The sequence below is a fragment of the Elephantulus edwardii genome, unplaced genomic scaffold (genome assembly GCF_000299155.1).
Source record: "Elephantulus edwardii isolate Elephantulus edwardi_28Jun2011 unplaced genomic scaffold, EleEdw1.0 scaffold00084, whole genome shotgun sequence".
In the NCBI taxonomy this organism is placed as follows: Eukaryota; Metazoa; Chordata; class Mammalia; order Macroscelidea; family Macroscelididae; genus Elephantulus; species Elephantulus edwardii.
This window is the reverse complement of record NW_006399834.1, coordinates 9,862,976-9,890,368: the sequence shown is the minus strand read 5'-3', so window position 1 is coordinate 9,890,368 and position 27,393 is coordinate 9,862,976. Positions and strand designations below refer to the sequence as shown.

The window sequence follows — 27,393 nt, the reverse complement described above, 5'->3', positions numbered from 1 at the left end:
AGAAGTCAAATAATTAACCAACCCATTTAACCACTCTATTAAAATAAAACTAGAGAGTGAATATGAAGTATATTTAAATAAAGTTATACATCATTATAGAAACATTTTAAGAAAGATACTGTACAAATTATAGATATTATTAAATGTTTTATCATATATGTTACTTTATTACAAAATTATTTTCTCCCATTTTCTGTAACTATCAGTATTTTATTAATAATGGTATGTTTAGACTAGAGTTATTGAATATCCATTCTAACCAGTTTTTTTTCTTTACAAATGTTATGTTCAGTAAGTACAATAATAAATGAAATAGTTACCTTGAGTGTTAAGAGATAAGTTCTTTGACAAGGACCCTTCAAACAATGATGAGTTCTCAAGATGTTGCATTAAGAGACTTAGGAATTCTTGCTTTGATCCAGGATGCTCTCTTCCAAAATTATCATTCTCATTTACATATACTACTTCAATTGTAGAGGAAGGATTAAAGTTCTTATTTTTGAATCCATCTAAGGCACTATTCCATACATTGGCCTTGTTGATATAGAATTTTTTAGGTTGCTTTTTAATTTGAAAGCCTAACTCTATTAAAATAGTTGAAATGTCTCTTCTAAATTTGGTGCCTTGCCTATAAAACATGAATTTAAACATATAGGTAAGTACTCTAAAGTACTTTATGTAAAACAGTAGTACACAGAAAAGAAAAAAAAATTAAAAGGAAGTTCTTCCCTAACTCCCACCCAAAAAACAGAACAATCAATTGCTGCCACTGGAACTAAAAAAAAATAGGTGATACCTGTAGTTTTAAATTCTTCATTTCTTCTCTCCAGTTCCAGTTTTCCATTCCAAATTATAATTATCAAATGTCATATAGAGTCCTGGTAGCACACATGGTTAAATACTTGGCACTAATTAAAAGGTCAGCAATTCAAACCCAGCAACCATTCCACTGGAGAAAGATGTGGTAATCTACTTTCATAAAGATTACAGTCTTGGCCAGGCTGTTCTACTCTGACCTCTAAGTGTTATTATGAGTTAGAATCAACTTGGCAACAGGACTTGATTTCTGATTATTGTCATAAATCACTTATGAAAATGTTGCTATCTCAAATTTTATCAATTCAGTAGATTCAGGTTTAAGAGTCAGAATCTCGAAGGGATCTTATCCACAACATCTTTCACAAATCAAATGTAATCTCTACATATTATAAATATGAATTATGATGTTGAGAGATCACAATTTATTTTCACTTACAAAGTTAATGAGGAACACAGTCAATATTAAAGAAGAATCTACAATTCTTAGAATAAAAGATACTTTATTATAAAGAACAGTTTTATGTCTAGATCAGTAAGTCTCACACTTATCTCCAAACTAACAGCAGTAGCAGCAGTATCACCTATTAACTTTTTAGTGACACAAATTCTTTAGCCTCATTTGTAGATTTATAGAATGAGAACCACTGAGTTTTAATAAGACAGCTAGGTAATTCTATGGAGGAGCTCAATTATTCTCTACCTTAGTTTCTCCATCTATAATTGGAATTACCATGCTGATAATAATCTTGTTTTGAACAAAGTTTTTCTGTATCAAGTATAGATTTATCCCATCCCAAGGCATACAATTTCCCCTGGTGAGCTAGATTTTGCCTTTTCTTTCTTCCCATGATCTCTAAATTCATGAACCCTGAAGAAAAAGAAAGTGCTTTGAAAATACAATAATCTTTCAGAAATACACTTTCTTCTAGAAGAGATTCCTTCCTGGTGGCTTGAATCAGGAAGAACTCCAAGGCTACTCTTCCAGAACACAATGGACTGTTAAAATAGGAGCAAGAGAGTCCAAATTTTCCTGATCTAACACTTTGAAAATCTACAATTATTTTTTAAAAACATGAACATTTCGTTTTCATGAATTAACATAAATAGCACTTTAAGTAATTTTTCCACTTTTTAATACAGTTCTTAATATTCTATATCTGTCTGGAAATATAGTTGTCAAGTATTTTCACAATAACTTGTTATCATTTTAATAAGAAACAGTTATCCATGCTTCAACCACTAATATTACTTTTTCCCTTTTTGCTATTGGGTAAAACACGATTCCTAAAACTTTTGCCAAAGTCACATGTATTTAAAAATTTTACTTTATCTGAATAAATACCTATAATTAAAGTGACACTTAGACATTAAATAATAAATTATGCCAAACATTACATAATTTGCCATCTTATGCAGTAAATAAGTAGAAATTAAAATAGTAGTATTTATAAATATTTTAAAACTTAAAGGAAAAACAGAACTGACATTTAGGCAAAGTGACATACATGCCTTATATTTTCATTTTCGGTCTTACTCTGTGTCAAAAAGAATTTAAATGCAGTTTTTCAAATCTATGTTTTGCAAATTGTCTTGAAAATAGTTTACATTAATAAAATCTACTTTATATTCAGTACAGAACCCAATAAAATAACACATATTCCATATTTATATGTGCATATTTAATATATAGTCTTATGTTACTGCACTCTAACATAAGTTATTTCATTTCCTTTTTGCAGTGTTGGTTGCACTGATTTCATGATCAAATTACTGGGTTCTAAAATTTGAATAAAACTATACTATTATATGATCAAGTAATAAGTAATTTTGCTTTATTATTTTCTCAATGTTATTCAAATACATACCACAGGAGCTCTTTTCTTTGGGCTCCTGGAGATTGTTTCAAAAGTTTGGGTGATGACTCTTCCAATAAACAATCACTTATGCCCATGCTATTTGATTTGGGTAGAGCATGTTTTTTGGCTTTCTGGAACTCTCCTGTAGATTTAAACCCCAATATTATCAGTCTAGTGGAAATACAGGTAGAAATTTAAAAAATAGTATGTATTCAAAATGAATCACTACTCAAAATTACAAAATATTACCTGAATTATAGATAATACTTCTACATTCCAAACACTCCCAGTGTTGTTCCCATGATCGTAGTGAAGAACAGGCTAAATGGGTTCCACTAGAACCACAACACTGACAGCGCTTTATTTCCCATTTGCTGAAGAAAAAGAAAAAAGTGCGTTTTCAATCCCAGTACCAACACAGACCCCACACATTAACACACACATACACATAACCAACTCTTTTACTTTAATACTTTTCCCTAAAAGTCTAAACTTCATAGCAATATTAATTTTGTATAATGTATAAACACAAAAATAAACATCAAGAGTAATAGAACTAAATGATTAAGGGAGAGAAAAAGATCTTTGTAATTCTAGATGACTATTCTCACAGGGGGTGCTCTGGTGGCCTAATGATAAAAAGTTGCCCTGCCAACTCAAAGGCAGGTGGTTTGAATCCACCAGCTGCTCTAAAGGAGAAAGATTGGCAATCTCCTACACAATTTACAGCCTCTGAAAGCCCACTGGAGGGTCAGCTATGGCTTTGACTCAATAGCACATATCAACAACATGATTACAGAATGTTGAGAATGTCAGTATATCCACTATGGGAAAAGCTTTTAGTAAATAGATTATTTTATCTAAACTATTCCCAATAATGGTAAGATATATTTCCTAAAATAAGCTTGCTTAGACAACTAAGGTATTGAGTAGCTTACTGGGATCCAGAGTTACTATCTGGCTCTTATATGTATTTCTCTTCTGATCTCTATTTCCATATTTCCCAATGTACTGTGCATGAACGTTCATACTGACATCATCTATTTGAGTATGGACATGGGCTGTGGTGTACCGTACAGCCCTTTCCATGTAGTTCCCCTGTGTGTGCATGTATATGAATGAGTATCTTTTTTTTGAGTTTGTAGATATGTAGATAGGGAGAAAGGTAACTAGATGCCTCCTATAACAAGTATAGGCACACCTCCCTTCCCTCTATAGTAGATATATGATGCTACGTATGTATGCTCAGTGTGTGTGTGTGTGTGTGTGTGTGTGTATGTGTGTCAACCTTATCTTCAGAAAATTTTGTCCAATGATAACAAAGAGTAATATGACAGCTAACCTCAGTAGTTGTCATTCTATAAACAGAGAGGTAAGTATCTTACCAGGCCAAATTCACTGTCTTATAGAGAAGCTTCCAAATCAGTTTATTTTGCTTCAAATCCCCTTTCATACTCAGTAAGTCACATTTCCAACTACTGAAATTGGCAGTTTATTTTGCTTCAAATCCTCATTCTTACTCAGTAAGTCATACTGCCACTTACTGAAATTGCCTGTTAATATGGTAGGAGCTCTGGTGGCATAGGCTGCAGGGAGCTGTGTTGCTTACCCAAAAGTGATACCTCTCTGTTGGTTCGAATTCACCAGGTATTTTTTTAGGATAAAGATAGACTATCTCCTCACATGCAATTCACAAACTTGAAACTCACTGGAGGGTCAACTATAGGTTGGTTCCTACTCTATGGCAATTAGTGAGTGAATGATTAATACAAAGGATACAAAAGAAATATTCAGACACCAGAAATCCATGTAGAAGAAGAAAAGTCATGGACATCAAATTTTAATAGTTTCCAGAAAGGGAATTTTTGTAGCTCTTAGTCGGCTGACCAGTGATTTAAGTTAATTAAGAACTGCCTAAAATGAACATAAAAATATAAGTATTAATGAAAATACAGATTTTCAAATTCTAAGGTGATTTATTAGGGAGTTGGGGTGGCTTAGTGATAAAGAGTTGTGGTACCAACCCAAAGACACATGATTTGAGTCTACCAGCTGCTCAGAAAGAGAACGATGGGCATCTCCTTCCATGAGATTTACTACCTCTGAAAATAACCAGTTAGGTTAGCTATGGGCCGATCCTGACTTGACAGTAAATAACAATAGCAACAACGTGATCTATTATTTATAAAGCACATTTACAAAAATTATCAAGCCTGAACTTCAGCAAAGTCCTTGAAATATTGGTGGCTTCATGTCACAGTTGTGCTGCTAAACCAAAGGCTGCAGCTTGCTGGTGGTTCAAATCCACCAACAGCTCTGACAGAGGAAGATGGGCAATCTTCTCTCATGCAGTTTATAGGCTTTACAAACTCACTAGTGGGTCAGCTATGAGCTGGTTCCTTCTTTATGTGTTTAGGGGTATTTTTCTACTCCAGACTAGAGGAGCCCTGGTGGTATAGCACATAAAGACTGGATGCTAATCAAATGGTAAAGGGTTAAAACTCATCAGCTGTTCTGCTAGAGAAAAATTTTAACAATGTGCTCCTATAAAGACTATAGCCATGGAAATCCTAAAGCACAGAGCCACTCTTTCCTATGGGGTTGATATGATTCAGAATAGACTCATTAGCAATAGGCTTACAAGGTAAGGGGATCATTCTTAACAAAATAATTTACCGTTCAATAGACTTTGACTCCTAAACCCCTATATATGTTTGATTAAACTGGGCTGCATAAGATTTTTGATGACTGATTATGCAGAAGTAGCTTCTTTCTAGGTACCTCTCATGGACTCAGATTGCTAGCCTTTGAGCTTAGTCGTCAAGCTCATAACAATTTGTGACACCCATCATTCCATTAAGATTGTCCAGTCAGCACCCTTTCAGGAGCCATTCCAGTCATCAGTTTACTAAACTCACTTGAAATTATAAAAACAAAATACAGACATTGTTGAATAATTTTTTAAAAAAGTAAAATTCTTTCTCCCTCTCTGTTCTAAAAAAAAAAAAGAGTTGAAAGCCTCAGCTTGCAACATCACAGATGATCCACCCATGTGAACCACAACTCTCAATGTCCTATTGGAGGGTTTGCATTCACCCTGAGTTGTCTTAAAAGGCCTGATAATCTACTTGGAGCGGGGGAAGGCCACTGAAAGCCCTACAGAGCAATTTTACTCTAATCCACATGGTGTTACCATGAGTTAAATTAATTTGATTGTAACTGGCTTGTTTTTTTGAAGGGTAATTAAGCAATATTTAACTGCTAGAAATACCTATCAGGTGCACTATATTCTCGTCCTTCTTTGCAACGACATCGTCGGACATCACAACGCTCATAATGCTGCAAAAGCTCTTGATAAGCATTTTCTTCTAATTCCCAAGATGCATCTCTGTAAATGAATCAAAACACTGAAACATACTTTGATAAAAAATATTACACACAATGATATATAATGAATCTAAAGTAAAAGCCTTTCATAATTAAAAACAAGTATAAAATTTATTCTTTTTAGGATCACTCATTCCCTTTAACATCTAAATCTTAGTGTAATTCTGTCTTACAGTTAATTCTCAGTAAATCTTTAAATGTTTAATAAAAAGTTTCATATCTGTATAAAATTTAAATGTTCTCTAATATTTATTTCCATTGTTTTCTTTTCCTTTTTAGTACCATTATTCCCTGATCCTCATTTTTTGGTATTAAGGAAATTCTTCTCACACATTTATCTTAATTATAAAATTTTACAACCTATTTCAAAGTCTTTTATTAATGTGTGAAGATCTAGTAACAATCTGCATTATGCAGATGATACAACCCTATTTGCTGAAACTGAAGAGGACCAGAAATGCTTGCTGCAGAGGGTCAAGGACTGCAGCTTTCAGTATGGATTGAGGCTCAGTGTCAAGAAGACAAAGATTCTCACCACTGGACTAATTGGCAGCAGCATCAGGATGGATGGCGAAGATTGAGATTGTTCACAGCTTCAGTTTGCTCGGCTCCACAGTCAACACTCTTGGCACCAGCAGCCAGGAAATCAATAAACATATTGCGATGGGAAAGTCTGGTGTAAGGGAGCTCTCCAGGGTACTGAAGAGCAATGGTGTCACTCTGGAGACTAAGGTGCCTCTGATACAGGCTATGGTCTTTGCAATCACTTGTTATGCATCAGAGAGTTGGACAATGACTAAGGAGGATAGAAGGAGAACTGATGCTTTTGAGCTGTGGTGCTGGAGAAGAGTATTGAGGGTTCCATGGACTGCTAGGAAAACAAACAGATTCATCCTGGAGAGGGTTAAACCAGGCTGCTCCTTGGAGGCAAGGATTCTGGGGCTTCGTTTGACATACTTTGGACATGTTGTAAGGAGAGACCAGTCCTTGGAGAGGGACATCAGTCTTGAGAGGGTGGAGGGGAGACACAGGAGGGGAAGTCCCTCTATGAGGTGGATTGATTCAGTGACTGGGATAATCGGGATGGGCATGTCAGAGGCAGTGCGACTGGCACAGGATAGAGCAGGGTTTAGGGCTGTTGTACCTAGGGTCGCTATGAGTTGCAAGCAACTCGACGGCATACAACAACAACAATATTATTAATGTGTAAAATTATGCACTGCTATTTATTAAGAGACTATAAGTCAATTCCTAAAAGAGTAAGCTTACAACCATTAAAAAACAAGCAAGAACTAGTTCTTATACAAGAATTAGTAGTCTAGGGACTCAGGAAATCTTTAAATGTCATCTTTTGAAATGGTTCTGTTCATGATTACTTAATCAAACATTAGTGACTGTTTTCTCTGTTAACAAAGCAGATGGGGGAAAGTTAACTTACTTTTCAGGAATATAAATTCCCATTCTTAGCATCTCCTCTTGAAATATATCACTATTGTTGCATACTGTGCACCGAAAGAAAAACATTCCTGCGTTTATTGCTTGAGCCTACAGTGGAAAACAGTCCGTAGTCAAAATTATCAGGTTATAGATTAAGTAACTAAAAACAAAACCCACATGCTATTACTCACTTAACATATTAAATAGAAACATTTCTTGTATCAGGAATACTCGAACTTTGTTTTTTAAAATGGCTAAAATTTGGAGAACTTTTCTCCTAATGGAAAAAACAAAGCAAACCCTGTAACATTTTGAATTGTTCAATATATATTTTAGGAAAGTAAATTTATGAGGGAGCTTTGGTGTCCTAGTCTGTAGGGAGCTGCAATGCTAATCCACATGCAGTATGTGTTTCTGCTTGTTGAATCCATTAGCAATATTAATTTTAATAATATTAATAAAATGCAGAAAGCAATTAAAATTTTAATTCCATAAAAAAATTATATCTTACCTGTAAACAGTCTCTGTGAAACCAGGCATTCTTACAACAAGGACTTCGTAATATATTATAAGTTGGAATAGGCTCAATGAATTCCAAACAAATAGTACATGGCAAGGAATCTCTATAACTATTAGGTGGAATTATTTGAACAGGTCGATGGTCCCAACAAAATGATCTGAAAATGCAGTGATTTAAAAACATGTCTACAAATTAGAACAAGCACAAGTAGGCTGAACAACTGAAATTCATATATTGAAGAGAAAAATTCCCTCTTTTCCATCTCATTAATAAGTCTATAGTAGTCTGGTGCCTTGTTGCTAATAAATCAGGTTCACAATTTAGGATCAAGGATGCAAAAAATGTTAGATCTTAAAAATGTGAACTTAAATCTTCTAAATAGCAGCAAATTAGGGGGCTATAGTGACTCAATGGTAAGGAGTAGCACTGCCAATCCAAAGGTAGGCAGTTTGAATACACCAGGTGCTCCATAGAAGAAAGATGGGCAATTTTCTCCCATGCAATTTAGTGCCTTTGAAAAACAGTCTAAGGGTCAACTCTGAGTTGGTTCCACCTCAATGGAATGTTACACAATAACAAGCAGACTGTTAGGAAAGTTATGGTGGCCTAGAGGATTAAGCTACCAACCCAATGACAGGTGGTACTAACCCCCTAGCTACTCAGTGGAAGATGAACAATCTACTCCTGGGAAATTTACAGTTTCTGAGAACTCATTGAAGAGCCAGGTTCCTACTTGATGACACAGAACAACAACCGTATTATGTTTAGAATTTTGTGCAATTATCATTAGCAACTGAGTACGTATACTATTGTATTCAACAGTGTATAAAATTAAAGATGGGAATCATCATTTAAAAATACCAATTTTAAAAACTATTTTAATCATATAATAAAACATCTTCATTTTTCCAAATCACTAAATCTATTTCTCTTTATATTTCCCAAAATGCACTTTAATTACATGACACCAATTCTGTGGTGTCAAGGATTTACTGTTCAAAATGGCTTTTCTAGCCACTGATTAACTTTGATAAATTGATGGGCAGTAAATCACAAACAGGGTGTGTTAGTCTATCCACAAGGGTATTGGCTAGTCTTGCCATTAAATTGAGCAGATTCAGTAGTAGAAATAAGGAATCTCACATTCACAAGGAAGAGGAAGAAGCACATATAGTTTGAGCAAGAGATTCTGGTGTGAGCCAGACCAGGATCTGCACAAAATGAGTAACAGCCTCAGCAGAGTACCAGAGACTGGCAGGCAACAGAGCTGACTTGGGGCTGCTGCCTCACAGAGCCAGAGGCAGAAACGTTCACCCAGGCTTACTGGAGGACTAACGGAACACATCACAACCAGCAGGACTAACGGAACTTTGCAACACTGACCCAAGATGTGTGGCTGAAGGAGCTACAATCACACTTGAGAAGCTGTATGGACTGAGGCACTAAATCTTGAAGTCAATTGAATTATCGCCTGTAACTTCTTCAATAAACTCCATAACCATGAGTATGGTTCTGTGCAGTCTGTGTGGTAACTGCAACAAATTCTGGAACCAGATAAGCAGTAATATTGGTGTCAGAATTAGCAGCAGTAGTGGAGGAACAGGGGAGACCACATGACACCTTCTAGGAGTTAGTCTTGTATTGTGGATATTGTTCCTTTGTAGAGTTAAAAGTAGTCAGACTCGGCCATCCCTATACACTCTTAACAAATTTATCTTTGTGTCAGGACAAGAAAAGGAAAAAAACTCTAATAATAAATGCCAAAATTCAGAAATCTTGAAAAGTTGGACTCTGGAAAAAAGTAATCAGGGCACTCAAAGGAATGATGCTTATTATTTTAAGACTGATCTAAGTTTATATGCCTTGAATTTATTCAGGTGACAATCAATGGGCCAAATGAAAGAAAAGTATGCTATTAATTCTAAAGAATGACAGAAATATTGTTATATTAAGGTTATGAATCTTTACTGCAAACAGATAAATTAATAGTGTTTTATATCCTAGAGCATAATGCTGAATGTGAATATTAATTATAAGGCTCATTCCAGATGTGACACTTTACAAAATTACACAGATCCTGAAATAACTACATAAAATAAAGAATATTAACAAAGATTCAACTCCTATTATAATCAATGAAAACTACCTAAAAGTATACATATATTGTACATGAATAAAAAAGAAATTTCACAAGAAAATTAGATCACTGTTATATCCATTTCCCAATGCTCCTTCACAACATTAATTTTTCATATTCAATAATTACTCACTCAAAACTGCCAGTAAATTGGAAAATACATTCTCTCTGAAGTCCACATGGAAAATGATAACTTCGTTTACATCGAGGTGCAACACATCCAATTGAAGCCCTATTTTTCTTGCAAACACAGCATTTCTAGGAAAAAATGAAAATAAGAGGTAAAATGAGATAAGGTGAGTAAGAATAAGGAAGGAAGTGAAAGTCAGTATTGTTATGTGTGATATTCAGAGTCAGTTAAGTTCTCATACAAATGAAATATAAAATCAAAGATATATTTTTAGAGGAAATCTGATAGAAAAGATTTTCCAAATATTGACTGTATTTGCAATATTCAGTTTGGTAAACTTTTCTTACCAGTTTAGAAGCTCTATTCACTTCCTTCCTGATATCTTCTATTAGAAAACCATACACTCCTTCTTCTTCTTTACCTCTTTGCCAAATTCCACTGGACATCAACTGTGAAAATAGAATAGCTGTGTAATAATAATACATACCTATAATACTAAAATATAAAACAAATAAAAATGTCAATCACCTCTTATCTATAATAGCTATTTTATACAATCAATGTAAATGGATACACATAATCTTTGATTCAGAAAATACTACACATTCATATTTCACACAACCAAACTCATTTCTGAAAGTATGCCTGGAAGTAAAAGACAAAGGAAGGAAGCTGAGGGAAAAGAAAGGTAGATAGGATGGGTATCTGCAATTAAATTTAGAAAAGAGGAGTGGCTGAGGTACATATAGAGGTACAGCAGCCATGTGCCTCCACATGGCCATGATCCTCAACAAGGGCCACAAGTAACCAAGAATTGAGCAATCAGAAGCACAGCCACCACCGCTGGGCATCTGCCAAGCACACCAAGTTTGGGCTGGACATGATCGGGGAGGTATGTGACTGCACCCTGGGGCATCGCGCCATGGAGCTGCTCAAGATCATCAAGGGCAAGCAGGCCCTCAAGTTCATCAAGAAAAGAGCAGAGACACACATTTCACCAAAAGGAAGCAAGAAGAACTCAGCAATGTCTTAGCAGCCATTAGGAAAGTGGCTCCCCAGAAGGGCTGAGTATGTCCCCACTATCTATCAAATCCCTCACCCATGTGACAAAATAAAATGTAATAAACAAACAAACAAATAAACACAAAAGTAGTAAATACAGAGTGTTAAAAATGTAATGATAGAATACCATGAATGTAAACTATTAGGCTAAATGAATCTACTCGGATACACTATTTAAAAGATGTATTAACAGAGAAATCTACTGAAATGTACTTATAGCATAAAGATTTCATTTGCTTTAATCTAATTTATACTTTTACCATTTCAATACATTAAGGGGGCATGAGCTAAAATAAAAAGCAAGCATTATATTTTATGCAAATAGTAAGCATATTACATAGTTTTACATACTGAGCAACCTATGTGTTCACACTTGTGGTACACTAACATTTTAACAAGGTATTTAATTGTTCCCCCTTTTTAATGAATGTAATATTAAGGCCTAGTTTTCCATGTTTATTGCTGTGGAAATTTAATTCTCAGCAGCAGCCCTTTATCAGCCTACCATTAAATTTCTGAAACAGCTCCTCCAAGCATGATTACTTTCCTGCTTTGCAAACCACTTTCTGCTCTAAAATAGCCCAGGAAGTATTGGATTTGTAATAGATAAAATAAAATGGCATCATTGCCGCTAGAATTTCTACTTCTCAGATAAAGCCCTTTCCCTAGTTCCAGCCTGCTCAACTACTAATGGAAAGCTGAACTGGCAGAAACCAAGATGTTCCAGGAATACCACAGAAAATGAGCTGACCTAAGACTACACCTGAAAGATAAGAAAAAAGGTACTAACAGAATACTACCCAACCAAGACTTCATGTGAAGATCTGCTGAACACACCAACAATCTCTTTATATAAATCTCCCACTAACAGCAAAAGAAGCTGACTTCAAATTTGAAAGCTCATCACATTTGCATCCAGGGGAAAATAAACTCACTTAACTGCTTCACACATTAAGTCTTGCCTGGTTGATCTGAGTACTCCCGGTCTGACTCCAGACTCACTTCCTCTTCTTTAAACCTTTTAATTTATACAAGCCAGAAAGGAATATTTAAGCACACTGTAGCCATGTGCATTTCACCCTGACTCCTGGCTAGCTGGTTACCTTGCTTGGACTGCTTGAATCTCCAATTGCTTGCAGAGCAGGATGAGTGTGAAAGCTGCAGATGTAAAGGTATAACTAGTCACAAGTCCCTTACTAAGACAGGCCCAACTGACCACTCAGAGACACAAAACCCGAGCACTGTGTGCCTGCGCCTGCCACTTGGTTTCACCAAAGGCCAGCATCACATTTCCTGGGCATGTGGGAATCAGTTCCCACCAACTTCTAGATCAACCAGACCTCAGATGATGACAGCCATACATGTAGCCTGCCACCCAACCAACCACTTTTCTCTGGTACAACATACCTAGATGCAAATCAGCTAAAGGAACACCATCATTCTGAAGTCCAGCTGTTAATTGCCAAGCAAATGTACACGGGTGTAACTATTTGCCAATTACCAGGTTCAACCAAATTTGATCCATGATTTCTTCACCATATCTTATACTTTCATTATATAAATATGATCAAAAGTAACATATTTGGACTATTGAATAAGACTGAAATTCACTTCTGGAAATATCAAGGAACATGTATGATGTATTATTGGCATGCTGTATCAGAAGATTTTCTTTACATAACTTTGTAATTTCTATATATTTTTAAATAAAATTTTTTATTTTAATTGTGATTTTACCGAAAGTTTACAGAAAAATTAGACTTTCATTCATTAATTGTTGCACATTTTACCCCCTCCCCCAGTTCACTTGTTTTTTTTAAATATTGATTCATTTCTGTAAAATTTCCTCCTTCCCCTGAGTCCTCTTTGCTATGTATCTTTTATTCTGGGCTGTTGTCATATGTATAATGCCTAATCATATATTCCTTTTAAACATTGTTTTCCTTGATATATTAAAATGCAATGTTCATTATCTAGCCACTCTTATCCTATTCTCTTCCCAGTCCCCAATATCAGACCTGCTTTATAATAGTGGTGCTATGCAGTATTTGTCCTTTTGTGACTGAGATATTTCACTCAGCATAATGTATGTCAGGGTCACCCATGCTGTGTAATGTTTTATGAGTTCATTGTTTTTCAGTGCTGCATAGTACTCCACTGACTTAATATATCCTAGTTTTTTAAAACTAGTTTATTTATAAAATTCTAATACAAATTTGGACAAATACTTTCAATTTCCCTCACTGCTCCACCCAACAAATTGTACAATCCAATGATTAATCCTCCCTTCCCCCTGTACATCCACATCTCTCTGCTTCCAAACTCTCCCTGGATCTCCTGGATCCTTGTACTCATTCTACAACAATTTTATACAATATTTAACCTTCTGAGACTGAGTTAGTTCACTTAGTGATGCTCTCCAGTCCCTCCCGTTAGGTAATAATTTACAAAGTTATTACTCCTGTGTTGCTGCATAGTATTCCATTGTTTGAATGTAACATAATTTTTCAATCCATTCATTTGTAGTTGGATATATGGGCTGTTTCCATGTTCTTGCAATAGTGAATCATGCTGCTATGCACACTGGTGTACAAATCTCAGTTTATGCCTCAGTTCTCATTTTCTCAGGGTATATTACAAGTAGTGGAATAGCTAGGTCATATGGAATTTCTACAGTCAGCTTTTTTGGGGAAGTGCCAAACTGCCTTTGAGAGTGGTTACACCATTTTACAATTCCACCAACAATGTATAAGAATTCCTTTCTCACCACATCCTCTCCAACATCTATTACTTTCCACCCTGTTAAATTTTGCCACTCTTACTGGAGTGAGGTGGTACTTCATTGTGGTTTTGATTTGCATCTCTCTTATTGCCAGTTATTTGGAGCATTTCTTCATGTGTCTGCTTGCCTTTGAATATCTTCCTCTGTGAAAATTCTTTCCCTGTCTTTTGCCTATTTTGTAATTGGGTTATCAATTTTTTTCTTGTGGAGGCCCAGGAGTATTCTGTAAACTTTTGTTAAAAGACTCTTGTCTGATATGGTATTACCAAATATTTGTTCCCAGTCAGTAGGTTTTCTTTTCACCCTGTTGGGAAGTTTTTGATGTGTACAGAGATTTCATCTTTAGAAGGTCCCATGCATCAATTTTATCCTCTTTAGATTGTGCATTTCTGGTTTTATGTGGCAGTCTCTTTATACCTTGAACTAGTGCGTCTAAGCTTGATCCCAGTTTGTCTTTTACGAACATTATGGTTTTGGGCTTTACTCCCAGGTCTCGGATCCACTTTGAGTTGATTTTTGGGTATGGTGTGAGATGTGGATCCTGTTTCAGCTTTCTGCAGGTGGAAGTCCAGTCTTGCCAGCACCATTTGTTGAAGAGGTTGTCATTTCCCCATGTGATAGCTTTGATTTCCTTTTCCATTATCAATTGACCATAGATAGCTTGGTCTATTTCTGGGCTCTCAATTCTGTTCCATTGATCTACGTGCTTGTCATTGTACCAGTACCATACTGTTTTGCTTACTGCTGTGTAGTAGGTTTTGAGGTCAGGGAGTGCTGTGCCTCCAACCTCATTTTTGTTTCTCAGAAGTGTTTTGCTTATTCAGGGTCTCTGTTCTCTCCAAATAAATATGATAATTTCCCTTTCAATCTCCTTGAAAAAGGAATTTGGTATCTGGATTGGGGTTGCATTGAACATGTAAATTACCTTTGGTAGGATTGTTATTTACACCATATTAAGTCTTCCTATCCATGAACAGGGCACATTTTTCTAATTCTTTCGGTCTTTTATTGTGTCTTTCAGAAGTGCTCTGTAGTTTAGTTTTCTTTGTATAGGTTTCTTCTATCTCTAGTTATGTTCACTCCCAAGTATCTCAATTTGTGGTTGGCTATTATAAATGATATTGCTTTCTTTATTTTTGTCTCTGAGTTCTCTTTGTTACTGTAGAGGAATCCTACTGATTTTTGGTTACTGATCTTATATCCTGCTACTCTACTAAATTGGCCTATTAACTCTAAGAGCTTGGTGGTTTTTTTTGTTGTTGAGTCATTGGGGTTTTCTGTGTACACTATCATATCATCTGCATATAATGACAGTTTAACCATTTCTTTGCCCATCTGGATGCCTTTTATTTCCTTCTCTTGTCATACTTCCCTAGCAAGCATTTCCAATACAATATTGAAAAGAAGTGGTGACAGTGGGCATCCTTGTCTGGTCCCTGTTTGCAAAGAAAATGTTTTTACTCCTTCTCCATTGAGAATTATGTTGGCTCTTGTTCTAGGGAATTTCTGCCTATTTTGTGGGTATTTGTGTTGGTCAAATAATAAGCCATTTACATAAAAATAAGAACATTTAACTAGATTGTTACAAAACCTCTTTCAGTTCTGGCATGGTACTGCAACTTATAGTACTCTATTCTTATATTCATAATGAAACAGACATTTAAAGAGGCTGAGACTAGGGTCAGTAGGTTGGTTTTTCTAAAAAAATAAATTTTTTTTTATTTTACGCTTGTTTACTTACAAAGTTCATACACATTGTTTTCACACGGGATCTTTCCCATTTCCTTTACCCACTCCTCCTTCCACCCATCTAACTGTGCAACCTCATGATTTAACTACCTCCTGCTCCCACCCTCCCTGCATTGGATCCTCATATATGAGGATTCTACAATAATGGTCTTATACATTATTTGTCCTTACAGCCCTTAGTTGACTTAGCATAATGCTCTCCATTCCTTCCCAAGTTAGGTAATGATTTACAAAATCATTGCTACTGAGTGCTGTGTGGTATATTCATGTGAATATACCATAATTTCTCAATCCACTCCATTGTGTTTGGACATGTGGGCTGTTTTCATGTTCTTGGAATGTTGAATAATGCTGCTATAAACACTGGTGTACAAGACTCTGTTTGTACCTCAGTTATAATTATCTTGGGGTATACTGCAAGCAGTGGAATAGCTAGGTCATATAAAATTTCTATGTCAAGCATTTGAAGGAAGTGTCAAACTGCCTTCCAGAGTGTTTGTACCATTTTACAATCCCACGAACAATGTATGAGAGTTGCTATCTCTTCACATTCTCTCCAACATTTATTTTTCATTTTTTTTCTTTTTAATTTTATTTGTTTTTGTGTGTGTACCATCAAATCAGATCTGACCAGTACAGGAGGAGACTGTGCCTCCTTCTCCAGGAAAGCATCTGGTGGATTTGAACCTCTGAGATTACAGTGCAGCTTCTTGCCACTAGAGCTCCCTGCCCTCTCCAATATTTATTACTTGCTGTCCTATTAGACTTTGCCACTGCTATTGGAATGAGAGAGTATCTCATTATGGTTTTGATTTGTATCTCTCTTATTGCCAGTGATTTTGAGCATTTCTTTATATATCTGTTTTGGACATCTGAATTATCTTCCTCTGTGAAAATTCCTTCCATGTTTTTTGGCCATTTTTTAATTGTGCTATCAGTTTTTTGTTTTGTTTTGTTTGTTTGGGGTTTTTTTTTGTGGAGAGCCTGTAGGATTCTGTAAACTTTTGATGAGACCCTTGTCTGAAATGGTATTGCCAAATGTTTGCTCCCAATCAGTAGGTTTTCTTTTCACTCTGTTGTAAAATGTTTTTGATGCAAACAAGGATGTAATCTTTGAAAGGTCCCATATCCTATCCAGACTGTACATTAATGGCTGCATTTAGCAGTCTCTTTATAATATAGACTAGGCTGTCTAAGTTTGATCCCAGTTTGTCTCTGATGAGCTTTATGGTTTTGGGGTTTACTGCCAGGTCTCGATGACTTTTGTATATGATGTGAGTTGTGGATCCTATTTCAGTTTTCTGAAGGTAGCAATCCAATTTTGCCAACATCATTTGTTGAAGAGGTTGTCATTTTGTCACTTGATAGGTTTGATTTCCTTGTTGAATATCACTTGACCATAGAAATCTGCGTCCATTTCTAGATTCTCAATTCTTTTCCATTACTCTAGAATCCTGTCATTAGTATCTCTAGTTAGGTTCATTCTCAAGTATCTCAATTTATGGTTGACTATTGTAAATTGTATTGCTTTCTTGGTTTCCTTCTCTGAGTTCCTTTGTTACTGTACAGGAATCCCACTGAGTTATGGATATTGATCCTGCCACTCTACTAACTTGGTCTACTACCTCTTAACAGTTTTTTGGTTGAGACTTTGGAGTTTTCTGCATACACTATCATATCATTTGCATAAGGGATAGTTGAATCATATCTTTGTTGATTTGGATGCTTTTTATTTCCTTCTCTATGATTGCCCTAGCAAGCACTTCCAGTATAATTTTGAATAGAAGTGGTGCCAGTGGACATCCTTCTCTGGTCCCCGTTCACAAGTAAAATGCTTTTAGTATTTCTCCATTGAGAATGATATTGACTCTTAGTTTTGCATATATACTATACACTATGTTGAGGAAATTCAGTTCTATTTTAATTTTACTAAAAATGTCTTTATCAGGAAGGGTGTTGGATTTTGCCAAATGTCTTTTCTGCATCAATTGCTGAAATAACATCATTCTTCTTATTTGCTTTGTTTATATAGTGAATGACATTAATTGTTTTTCTTCTTTTGAACCAAACTTGCATACCTATTATGAATCCCACTTGGTTATGATGAATTCCTTTTTTTTTAAGTGCTTTTGGATTCTTTGCCCAGTTTTGGTATTAGGGTTATCCTTGCTTCATAAAATGACTCTGGGAGTATTCCTTCTTTTTCAATTGTTTGAAATAATTTAACACGTGGCCGCACACTTTTAAATTGACAACAGTGCTTAGAAACATTTTTTTTTCAATGTATTACTGTCATTTGCGGCAACGTGTTAAGTAGAATTGGTGATAGATCCTCCCTTAATATTTTATAGAATTCATCTGTGAAGCCATCTGGTCTAGGACTTTTCTCATGTGAAAGTCTTTCTAGGATCTGTTCAATTTCTTCTTTTGTGATGGTCTGTTCAACTGTTCATTTTACCTGCGCCTGCCACTCTGCATAGGGCATGTTTCAAGGAATTTGTCCTTTTCCTCTAGGTATTCGAATTTATCCAAGTATAGATTATCATAATATTCTGATATTATCAATTTAATGTCATCTGGTTTTGTTGTGGTGTCACCTCTATCATTTCTTAATTGAGTTATCTGTGTCTTCTCCTTTTTTCTCTTTTCTTAAGTTTGCTAGTGGTTTGTCAATTTTATTGACCCTTTCAAAACACCAGCTCCTACTCTCAACTGTTTTTTTGTTTTCTACCACATGGATTCCACCTCTTGTCCTTAAAATTTCTTTTCATCTAGAGGTTATATAGGATTAGATTGCTGCTCTTTTTCAAATTGATGAAGGTGTTGAGTTTGATCACTGATTTTTCTCCTTGCTTTCTTTTTTTTATGTGTGTGCCTATTGTTATGAACTGCCCCCTGAGGACTGCCTTAGCTGTATCCCAGAGGTTTGGGAATATTTTATTTTCATTTGTTTCAAGAAATACTTTTTTTTTCATTCTTTATTTCATTTATAATCCAGTTGTGCTCTTGAGAGGGTTACTCAGTTTCCACATGGGTGGTTTTCGAAGCTTTATCCTCCTGTCGTTAATTTCTAGTTTTATGGTATTGTGGCCTGGGAAGATACTTTATATTATTTCAATGTTTTTTAATTTGTTGAAGCTAGCTTTATATCCTAATATGTGACTGATTCTGGAGAATGCACTATGTGCATTTTAGAAGAAAGTGAATTGCGTTTTAGTTGGGTGTAGTACTTGGAATATATTCACAAAGTTGAGGTGCCTACTCTATATCTTCTGCATCATTGTTGAGTTTCTTTTGGGTCGACCTATCCTTTGGTGACAGTGGTATGTTGAAATCTCCTACTACTATTGTGGTGCTGTCTATTTATCTTTTCAATTCAGTTAACTGTTGTTTTATTTAGTTTACAGGTCTATCATATGGTGCATGTTGACCAAGGTTATGTCTTCTTCATCTATTATGCCTTTAGTCAATATGTAATACCTTTCCTTGTCTTTTATGGTAGTTTTCATTCAGAGATCTATTTTATCAGAGATTAGTATTTCCACTCCTGCTTTTCTGAGTTTGCCATTTGCTTGGTATATTTCTTTCAAGCCTTTGATTTTGATTCTGTCTTTATTCTTTTTTAGATGTGTCTTTTGTAGGTAACATATTGATGGGCTTTGTTTTTCTTATCCATTCTGCTACTCTTTTTCTCTTAATTGGTGGATTTGGACTGTGCACATTAAATGTGATTATTGTCAGGGTGTGTTAAATCATTGCCATTTTGTTCTGCTTCTTTTTCTGCTCTTTCTGGTTACTATGGTCCATTCACTTTCCTTTGGCCTCTTCATGTGAAGGAATTCACTTAAAATTTCTTGTACTTTTGGTCTTGTTTTTACAAATTCCATAAGTTTCTTATTTTCTGCAAAGAATCTAATTTCTCCTTCATATTTGATAAAAAGCTTTGCTGGGCATAGAATTTTAATGAAAAGGGCGATTTTGGGTTTTTTCTTGATGACTAAGGCTGACAGCTGCTTTCTTGACATTATGTAAGTCTTTTCTTAATAGAAGTTAGGTCATTTTAACTATATAGTGACCCAGAGTATGGCAATGTTTTGTGAGGGACCTGTATATTTACACTCTCTTCCTGGTCCAAAGCCTGCAGAGTCTCAGCACAATAGCAGTGTTTCCCCCCACTGAAAGGCAAACCAGGAAACCTGTTATTCCTTTAGAGAAATGGTATCTCCGCCCACCTCAAGGTGTCTGAATCCCTTCCACCTGAGCTTAAGGGGTTCTGGTGTGGTGTAGCTAGACAGCAGTGTTTCCCCTAAAGTACTGTGGACTCTGGTCATCTTCCATCCACACCGTGCTGGAAAAAGTTTTTAATGTGCATAATGTGCATAGTGCTTTAAACTTGAGAAGGTACCATATATCAATTTTATACTCTATAGATTGTGCATTTCTGGTTGTATTTGGTAGTCTTTTTACAGCACAAAATAGGCCATCTAAGCTTGATCCTAGTTTGTCTCTTATGAACTTTATTATTGGGGCTCTACTCCCATGTTTCTGATCCACTTTTAGTTGATTTTCGTGTATGGTGTGAGATGTGGATCCTGTTTTAGCTTTCTGGAAGAAGCAGTATTGCTAGTAACAATTGTTGAAGAGGTTGCCATTACCCAATTTGATAGGTTTTATTTCTACCTGTGTTTAATTGACTATGTAAAGGTATTTGACTATATGGGTCACAAGAAAATGTGGCTAACCTTGAGGAACATGGGAATCCCTGAACATGTGATTTGGCTTATACAAAAATTTATACTTGGACTGGAAAGCAGTCCTCAAAAAAGAGGAAGGAAACACTGCATGGTTCAATATTAGGAAAGAAGTGTGTCAGGGATGCATTTTTCAATCTATATGCAGACTAAGAATATTTGGGAAGTTGGACTGTATGAGGATTGTGGCATCAGAATGGAGGAAGACTCATTAACAACCTACATATAGCAGATGACACAACCTTGATTGCTGAAGCTGAGGAGAACCTGAAGCGCTTGCTGCAGAGGTCAAGGACTGTAGTCTTCAATATGTATTAAAGCCTGGCATTAAGAAGACAAAGATTCTTGACACTGGGCCACGTGGTGGTACCCTGACAGATGGAAAAGAGACTGAGGTTGCTAACAATTACAAATTGCTTGGCTCTACACCCATGACTCTTGGCACCAGCAGTCAGGAAATCAAAAGATGAACTGCATTGGGAATATCTGATGTTAGGGACCTCACCAGACTACTGAAAATAAATGTCAGTCTAGTGACTAAGGTATACCTAATCCAGGTTATGGCTTCACAGTAACTTGCTATGAATCAGAAGGCTGGACAATGACTAAGGATAACAAAAGAAGAATTGATGCCTATGAGTTGTGGGGCTAGAAGAGAGTCCTGAATATACCATGGATCACCAAGAAAACATATAGGTCTGCCTTAGAGAGGGTGAAACCAAGTTTTTCCTTGGAGGCTAAGATTTTGACCAGGAGGGACCAGTCCTTGGAAAAGGACATCATGCTTGGAGGGGTGGAGGGACAGCACAAGAGAAGACCACAGATCAGATGAACTGACACAGTAAATGGGGAAATAAGGGTTGGTATGCGGGAATCAGGGAGACTGGCTCAGGACAAAGCAGGCTTCAGAGCTATTGAACATAGGGTCATATGCAACGCAATGGCACATAACAACAAGAACAACAATATTTCCTTGTGAAATATCAGTTGACCATAGACAGCTGGGTCCATTTCTGGGTAATTCTGTTCCATTGGTCTATGGGCTGCTAAGAAAATGAACAGGTTCATCTTGGAGAGGATTAAACCAGGCTTCTCCTTGGAGGCAAGGATCCTGAAGCTTCATCTGACACACTTTGGACATGCTGCAAGGAGGGACCAGTTCTGAAAGAGGCACATCATACTTGAAAGGGTGGAGGGAAGTGCAGATCTGTCTATGAACAGGGCAACGTTTTCCTTTTCTTCAGGTTAAAATGGGAACAAATATGGATCTCTTCTAGTCAGCTGACCAGGTTGTTGTCCTGCAGATGTATTCGCACAACCTGGTGAGTATGCCCAGTGCAGCATCTGCTTCCTAAAATATATCAATTGGTATTCCATCAATTCATGGGGCTTTGTTTTGTGCCAAATCCTTCAGAGCAAACTGAACTTCCTCCTTCATCACCATTGCCTCAGGATCATATGCTATTTCTTGAAATTTTCTGTGTTAGCCATTCTTTTTGGTACAATAACTCTGTATACTCCTTCATCTTCTTTTTTTTTTTAATTATTATTATTTTTGTGTGAGTGTACCGTCAAATCAGATCTGACTGGTACAGGAGGAGATGGTCCCTCCTTCCCCGGCAGAGCATCTGGTAGATTCGAAGCGTTCGCCTCTGGGTTTGTAGTTGCAGCTCCTTGCCATTAGGCCACCAGAGCTCCCCTATCTTCTTTTAATACTTCCTGGATCATTCAATATTCTCCCCATAGCATCCTCAAGTATTGCAACTTGCAGCTTGAATTTGCTCTTTAGTTCCTTCAGCTTAAGAAATGCTGCGAGAGTATGGCCCTTTTGATTTACGGACTCCAGGGGAATTTTTGGGTCTGTCAAATTAGATCTGACTGGTATAAGAGGAGTTTGTCCCTTCATCTCCAGCAGAGCATCTGGTGGATTCAAACCACTCACCTTTGGGAATGTAATGCAGCTTCCTGCCCCTAAGCCACCAGAACTCGCCAGGACTCCAGTTGTTTGCACATTTCCACACTTCGTTTTATCTTCCCATGCTGCCCTTTGAATTCTATTCAGCTCCTTTACTTCTTTATTTCTTCCCTTTGTTTTGGTTTTGTGGTGCTCTCGTGCAATATTCAGTCTCTTCTGACATCCATTTTGGTCTTTTCTTCTATCTTTGTAATGACATTTTGCATTCTTCATGTATAATACTCTTTATATACTCTCACACACAGCTCACCTGGTCTTCACCCATTAGTGTTCAAGACCTCAAACTTGTTCCTAGTTGGTTTTTAAATTCAGGTGGGATAGACTCAAGGTCAAATTTTTATTACTGTGGATTTGATTTGATCTTTCTTAGCTTTAATTTGAACTTGCAGATGAATAGTTGACAGTTGGTTCCATAATAAGCAGCGGTTATTGAATTTCTCCAATGATTCTTTCCACAGATGTAATCAATCTGATACCTGTGCATACTATCAGGTGAAATCCATGTGTATAGCCTTTGTTTATGTTTCTTATAAAAGGTTGCTATGAATAAATCATTGATTGTACAGACTTATTTCTATCCCTTCACTCATTTCTGTCAAGTCCATGTTTTCTGACTACTGATCCTTCTTCCGGGTTCCCAACTTCTGCATTCTAGTCACCCATTATCATGCAAAAGTTGGTGGAAATGATCCATTTCCTCCTCTTTGGCTCTGGTTGTTGGTGCGTAAATTTGAATGAGAGTGATATACAGTGGGTTTCCTTGTATGTGTATGGATATAACTCTGTTGCTCACTACATTATATTTCAAGATGGATCTAGAAATGGCCTAACTATGAAAGTGGTCCCATTTTTTTCTCACTTTTTCATCTCCAGCACAGTAGTTAATCGTCTGATTCAAAATGTCCCAGGCCAATCCATCTCACTTTGCCAATACCTAATATGTCAATATTTACATGTTCCATTTCTTTCTTAATGATGCCCAATTTTCCTACATTCATACTTCTCACATTCCACATTCCAGTCATTAATTTCAGCTAACAACTGTTCCTCTTTGTTTGTGTTTCCAAATTTGAGGGCTCAGCCTCAGTTGCCTTATCTCTTATTCTACTTTATGTGTGCTCCACTGTACATAAGAGTTTGGTTTCACCTTACTCCCTAATTCAATTTGGGATGGGAACCTCAGTGTGTAGCAAATGGCAGGAATCTGAGACCCCATCTTGCCTTCCCTTTAGGAACCCCCATGCTCCCAGGATCCTTTTGGCTTTGTTAACAAGCAACCAGCCCAGGCCAGATGGAACATGCAGGCCCATATGTGCATCAGAAACATTGAGATCTTCAAAGAGCCAGAGTCTGGTTTCTCCTTTTGCACCCGTAATCCACATTGGGAACCCCAGTGTGTTGTATGTGGCAGTTAGCTGAGACCACCATCTTGCCTCCCTCTTAGACCAATCTAATTAAGACTAATTTATTGCATAAAAAGCTTTAGAAAAATGACAATTATTCCCTTTTTTATTAAAAATATTGTAGACTTCAATTTACAGAACTATACAGTATATCAACTTCATATCCCTTTCAAATCATATTGTTGTTGTTATGTGCCGTCGAGTCGCTTGCAACTCACAGCAACCCTATGTACAACAGCCCTAAACCCTGTTCTATCCTGTGCCAATCGCACTGCCTCTGATACACCTATCCTGATTACCCCAGTCACTGAACCAATGCACCTCATAGAGGGAATTCCCTTCCTATGCTGTCCCTCCACCCTACCAAGCATGCTGTCCCTCTCCAAGGACCTGTCCCTCCTTACAACATGTCCAAAGTATGTCAGATGAAGCCCCAGAATCCTTGCCTCCAAGGAGTAGCCTGGTTAAACCCTCTCCAGGATGAATCTGTTTGTTATCTTGGTAGTCCATGGTACATTCAATACTCTTCTCCAGCACCACAGCTCAAAGGCATCAATATTCCTAGACCAGGATACAAGTCTAACTAACTAACCAGGTATATGAACAAAAACCCTACAGTTTTAGATAGAAAATTAGCAAGAAATAGTTCAGATGGGTTCTCAAAGACAAATCTACTGTTTTAATATTAATTCAATGATGATTTTAAAAATACATCCACAAATTTTTTAATATTTCTTCTCTCAAGGGACAGGGCCTAATGCTTCTCCCCTTGAGTGTGGACCAGACTTAACACGTGACTTTGAAGACCAAGTCATTAGAGTCCATCCTGATATATGTCTTTCTCTGCCCCTTTGCTCTAGGGAAAGTCAGCAGAAATACTATGAGCAGCTCTACTGAAAGAACTATTGAATAAGGAACAAAGGCTTCCTGCCTTAGGCAGGAAGAACACAAGCCAAAATCACATGCTTTAGAGGTGGATCCTCCAGTCCAGTCCCAACTTCAGATGATCACAACTTACGTGACACCTCAATTACAACCTCCTGGAACTCCAAGACTAAAACTATTACATAACAAGTCAATATTGGATTTCCAAAACTCTATGAAATAAAAATAAAACATTGTTGTTTTAAACTCCTACATTTAAGGATACTTTGTTAAGCAGCAATGACTAACTGATACAGATGCTAAGAAATACTGTCTTTATGAATGCAACCTTGACACTAGTACCTTGAGATACAAATTCTCGCAACATTAGGGAGCTCTGGTGGCCTTGTGGTAAGAAACTGTGCTGTAATCCCAAATTCATACATTTTCAAAACTCTGAATTCAAGTAAAATCTAACCAAGCAAAAATAGCACTATGAGAGGAATGTTTAATGAAGAAAGAAGTTGATAAATGAGTAGAATGATGGATGAAAGAAAAACTTAGGGGATAATTCTCAGTCCAAAATTATTTTTTCCTTTTTTCTGAATGACCCATAAATTAATTTCTCCTGCCTCAAATATTTTTACCCTCACCTGGATGTTTCCATCCTGGTTCTATGAAATATTTTTCCCCATACTCTTTTCTTTTGACAGTGAGTGGAGTGGTGGGAATGAGTGTGTTTGAGACAGCGAGGTTGGCACAGGATAGAACTGGCATTTAAGGCTCTAGTACATAGGGTCGCTATGAGTTGCAAGGGACTCAATGCCACATAACAACAATAACAATAACAACAACTCTTTTTTTTTGTTTGTTAAGAAAATTCTCGTGGTTTTATTGTATAATGAGGCATTGAAAAATCTGAACAAATCATTATCTGGGCGGTGAGGCAGCTGCTTTCTCCTTCACTTCTTTGGGATACTAGAGCAACTTGTCAGTAGATTAAAAAGAAAGAAAAAAAGACAATCTTTTGCATTACCTAAGTCTTTTCCAAGGCATGAGCTGGTATAACACAAACTTCTCCTGTCAGATGCAGCTAGTCTAGTGTCCAAACATGGCACACTATTAATACCTAGCTGGCAGCAGCGCACCACACCCATTCCCACCTGGCCTTGCTTGTTTGTGTATGATATTTGGAGCATCTGGAAGAGTGTGAATACTATCGGGCAAAGGAAGGAGGGGGAAACAGCATAAATGCCTAGCTGGGATGAGGTCAGCCGAAGTTGTGTAGGGAAAGCCTGAACATATCATTGGTCCAAACCCAAGCATCATTGATATTCTTTAACAGGAACATCTGGTGAAAGCCCATGATGGGGTCTTCATTGACCCTGAGCTGGCTCACAACCATGCTGAGGATACAGCTATCTGGCATGGGCTGATGGTCCTGTGATGTGATGCTGTGCTGGATTTTCTGGAACGGAAGGCTAGGCAATTTCTCCACGATGGCAGCTTTCCCCTGGAATTCTTGTCCTTCCCACATAAGGCATGACGTGTCAAACTGAAGGGCTGGCAGGATGGCGGCAGGAGCGGCAGCAACCCTGAACGGTCTGTGACCACCTGTTTCTTCCCCCTTGCCTGCCCTCAACTGCTCTGTTGCACTCTCTCCCCCTACTCTTAATATCCAAACCAGTCTTTTCTGAAAGTCATCACAGCATTAAGGGAAACATGAAAGTGATGAAAAGGAAAACTCCTTACCTAACCAATTTTTCCATTTGCTTACACACTGAAGAGTTAGATAGAAATGACAAGTATTATCTCAGCAATTTCAGGATCTTAAAATTTTATATTTGAAGGATTTTCTTTTTATAGATGGGCAAAATGAGATCTCAAAATAAAATGATTTGTGCAATTCTCAAAACTCAGTGCCAAGATATACATCTTTGCTTTAGAAGATTACTACATTGCTAGAGTTTATTAATTATACTCACCAAACAATAGTAATGTACAGTGAGATTCCACTTCTCATTAGATTTCTTTTCTCCATATTTATTAGGACAGTCATCATTTTTTCGACAAAAAACACAAGCTAGCAAGAAAAAAAAAGATATAAAAATAAATTTAAAAGGAAATGGGAAGGATCTTTTGTGGAAAAAGAAGGTATTCAAACTTTGTAAATACATCAGAGTAATATTTAAAAAATTTAAAAAAAAATCAAAAGATGTATATAACTGGCCTTTCTCTTATTGATGTGTGAAATACTCTTTCAAAGAATTGTTGTTGTGTACCACCGAATGAGAATTAAACCATAGCTGACCCTCTAGAGGGTTTTGAGAGGCAGTAAGTTTCTTCTTTCTCCTGCAGAGCAGCTGATGGAGTCAAACCTTGTACCTCTGCATTAGCAATGCAATTCCTTGTAAGTCACACTATAGTGCTATCAGTACTTTAAAATTTCTATTATATACTTGTAAAACATCATGATGTTTACAATTTTTTAAAACCAAGCTTGAATGATAGATTTTATTGT

The 27,393-nt window shown here is 36.7% G+C and overlaps 1 protein-coding gene across 1 annotated transcript in view; it reads right to left on the bottom strand.

Moving 5' to 3' along the window:
* Positions 1-26,953, bottom strand: part of G2E3 (G2/M-phase specific E3 ubiquitin protein ligase) — a 41,246-nt gene extending 14,293 nt beyond the window's left edge. Inside the window, exons 1-9 of the mRNA XM_006889966.1 lie at positions 26,858-26,953; positions 10,634-10,735; positions 10,290-10,414; positions 8,011-8,176; positions 7,501-7,607; positions 5,947-6,063; positions 2,925-3,049; positions 2,685-2,817; positions 321-628 (exon numbers count right to left, since the gene is read on the bottom strand). Of these exons, the coding sequence (XP_006890028.1) occupies positions 321-628; positions 2,685-2,817; positions 2,925-3,049; positions 5,947-6,063; positions 7,501-7,607; positions 8,011-8,176; positions 10,290-10,414; positions 10,634-10,732 (1,180 nt within the window). The 5' untranslated portion in view covers positions 10,733-10,735; positions 26,858-26,953. The remainder of the gene's footprint in view (positions 1-320; positions 629-2,684; positions 2,818-2,924; positions 3,050-5,946; positions 6,064-7,500; positions 7,608-8,010; positions 8,177-10,289; positions 10,415-10,633; positions 10,736-26,857) is intronic.
* Positions 26,954-27,393: the final 440 nt, after the last annotated feature.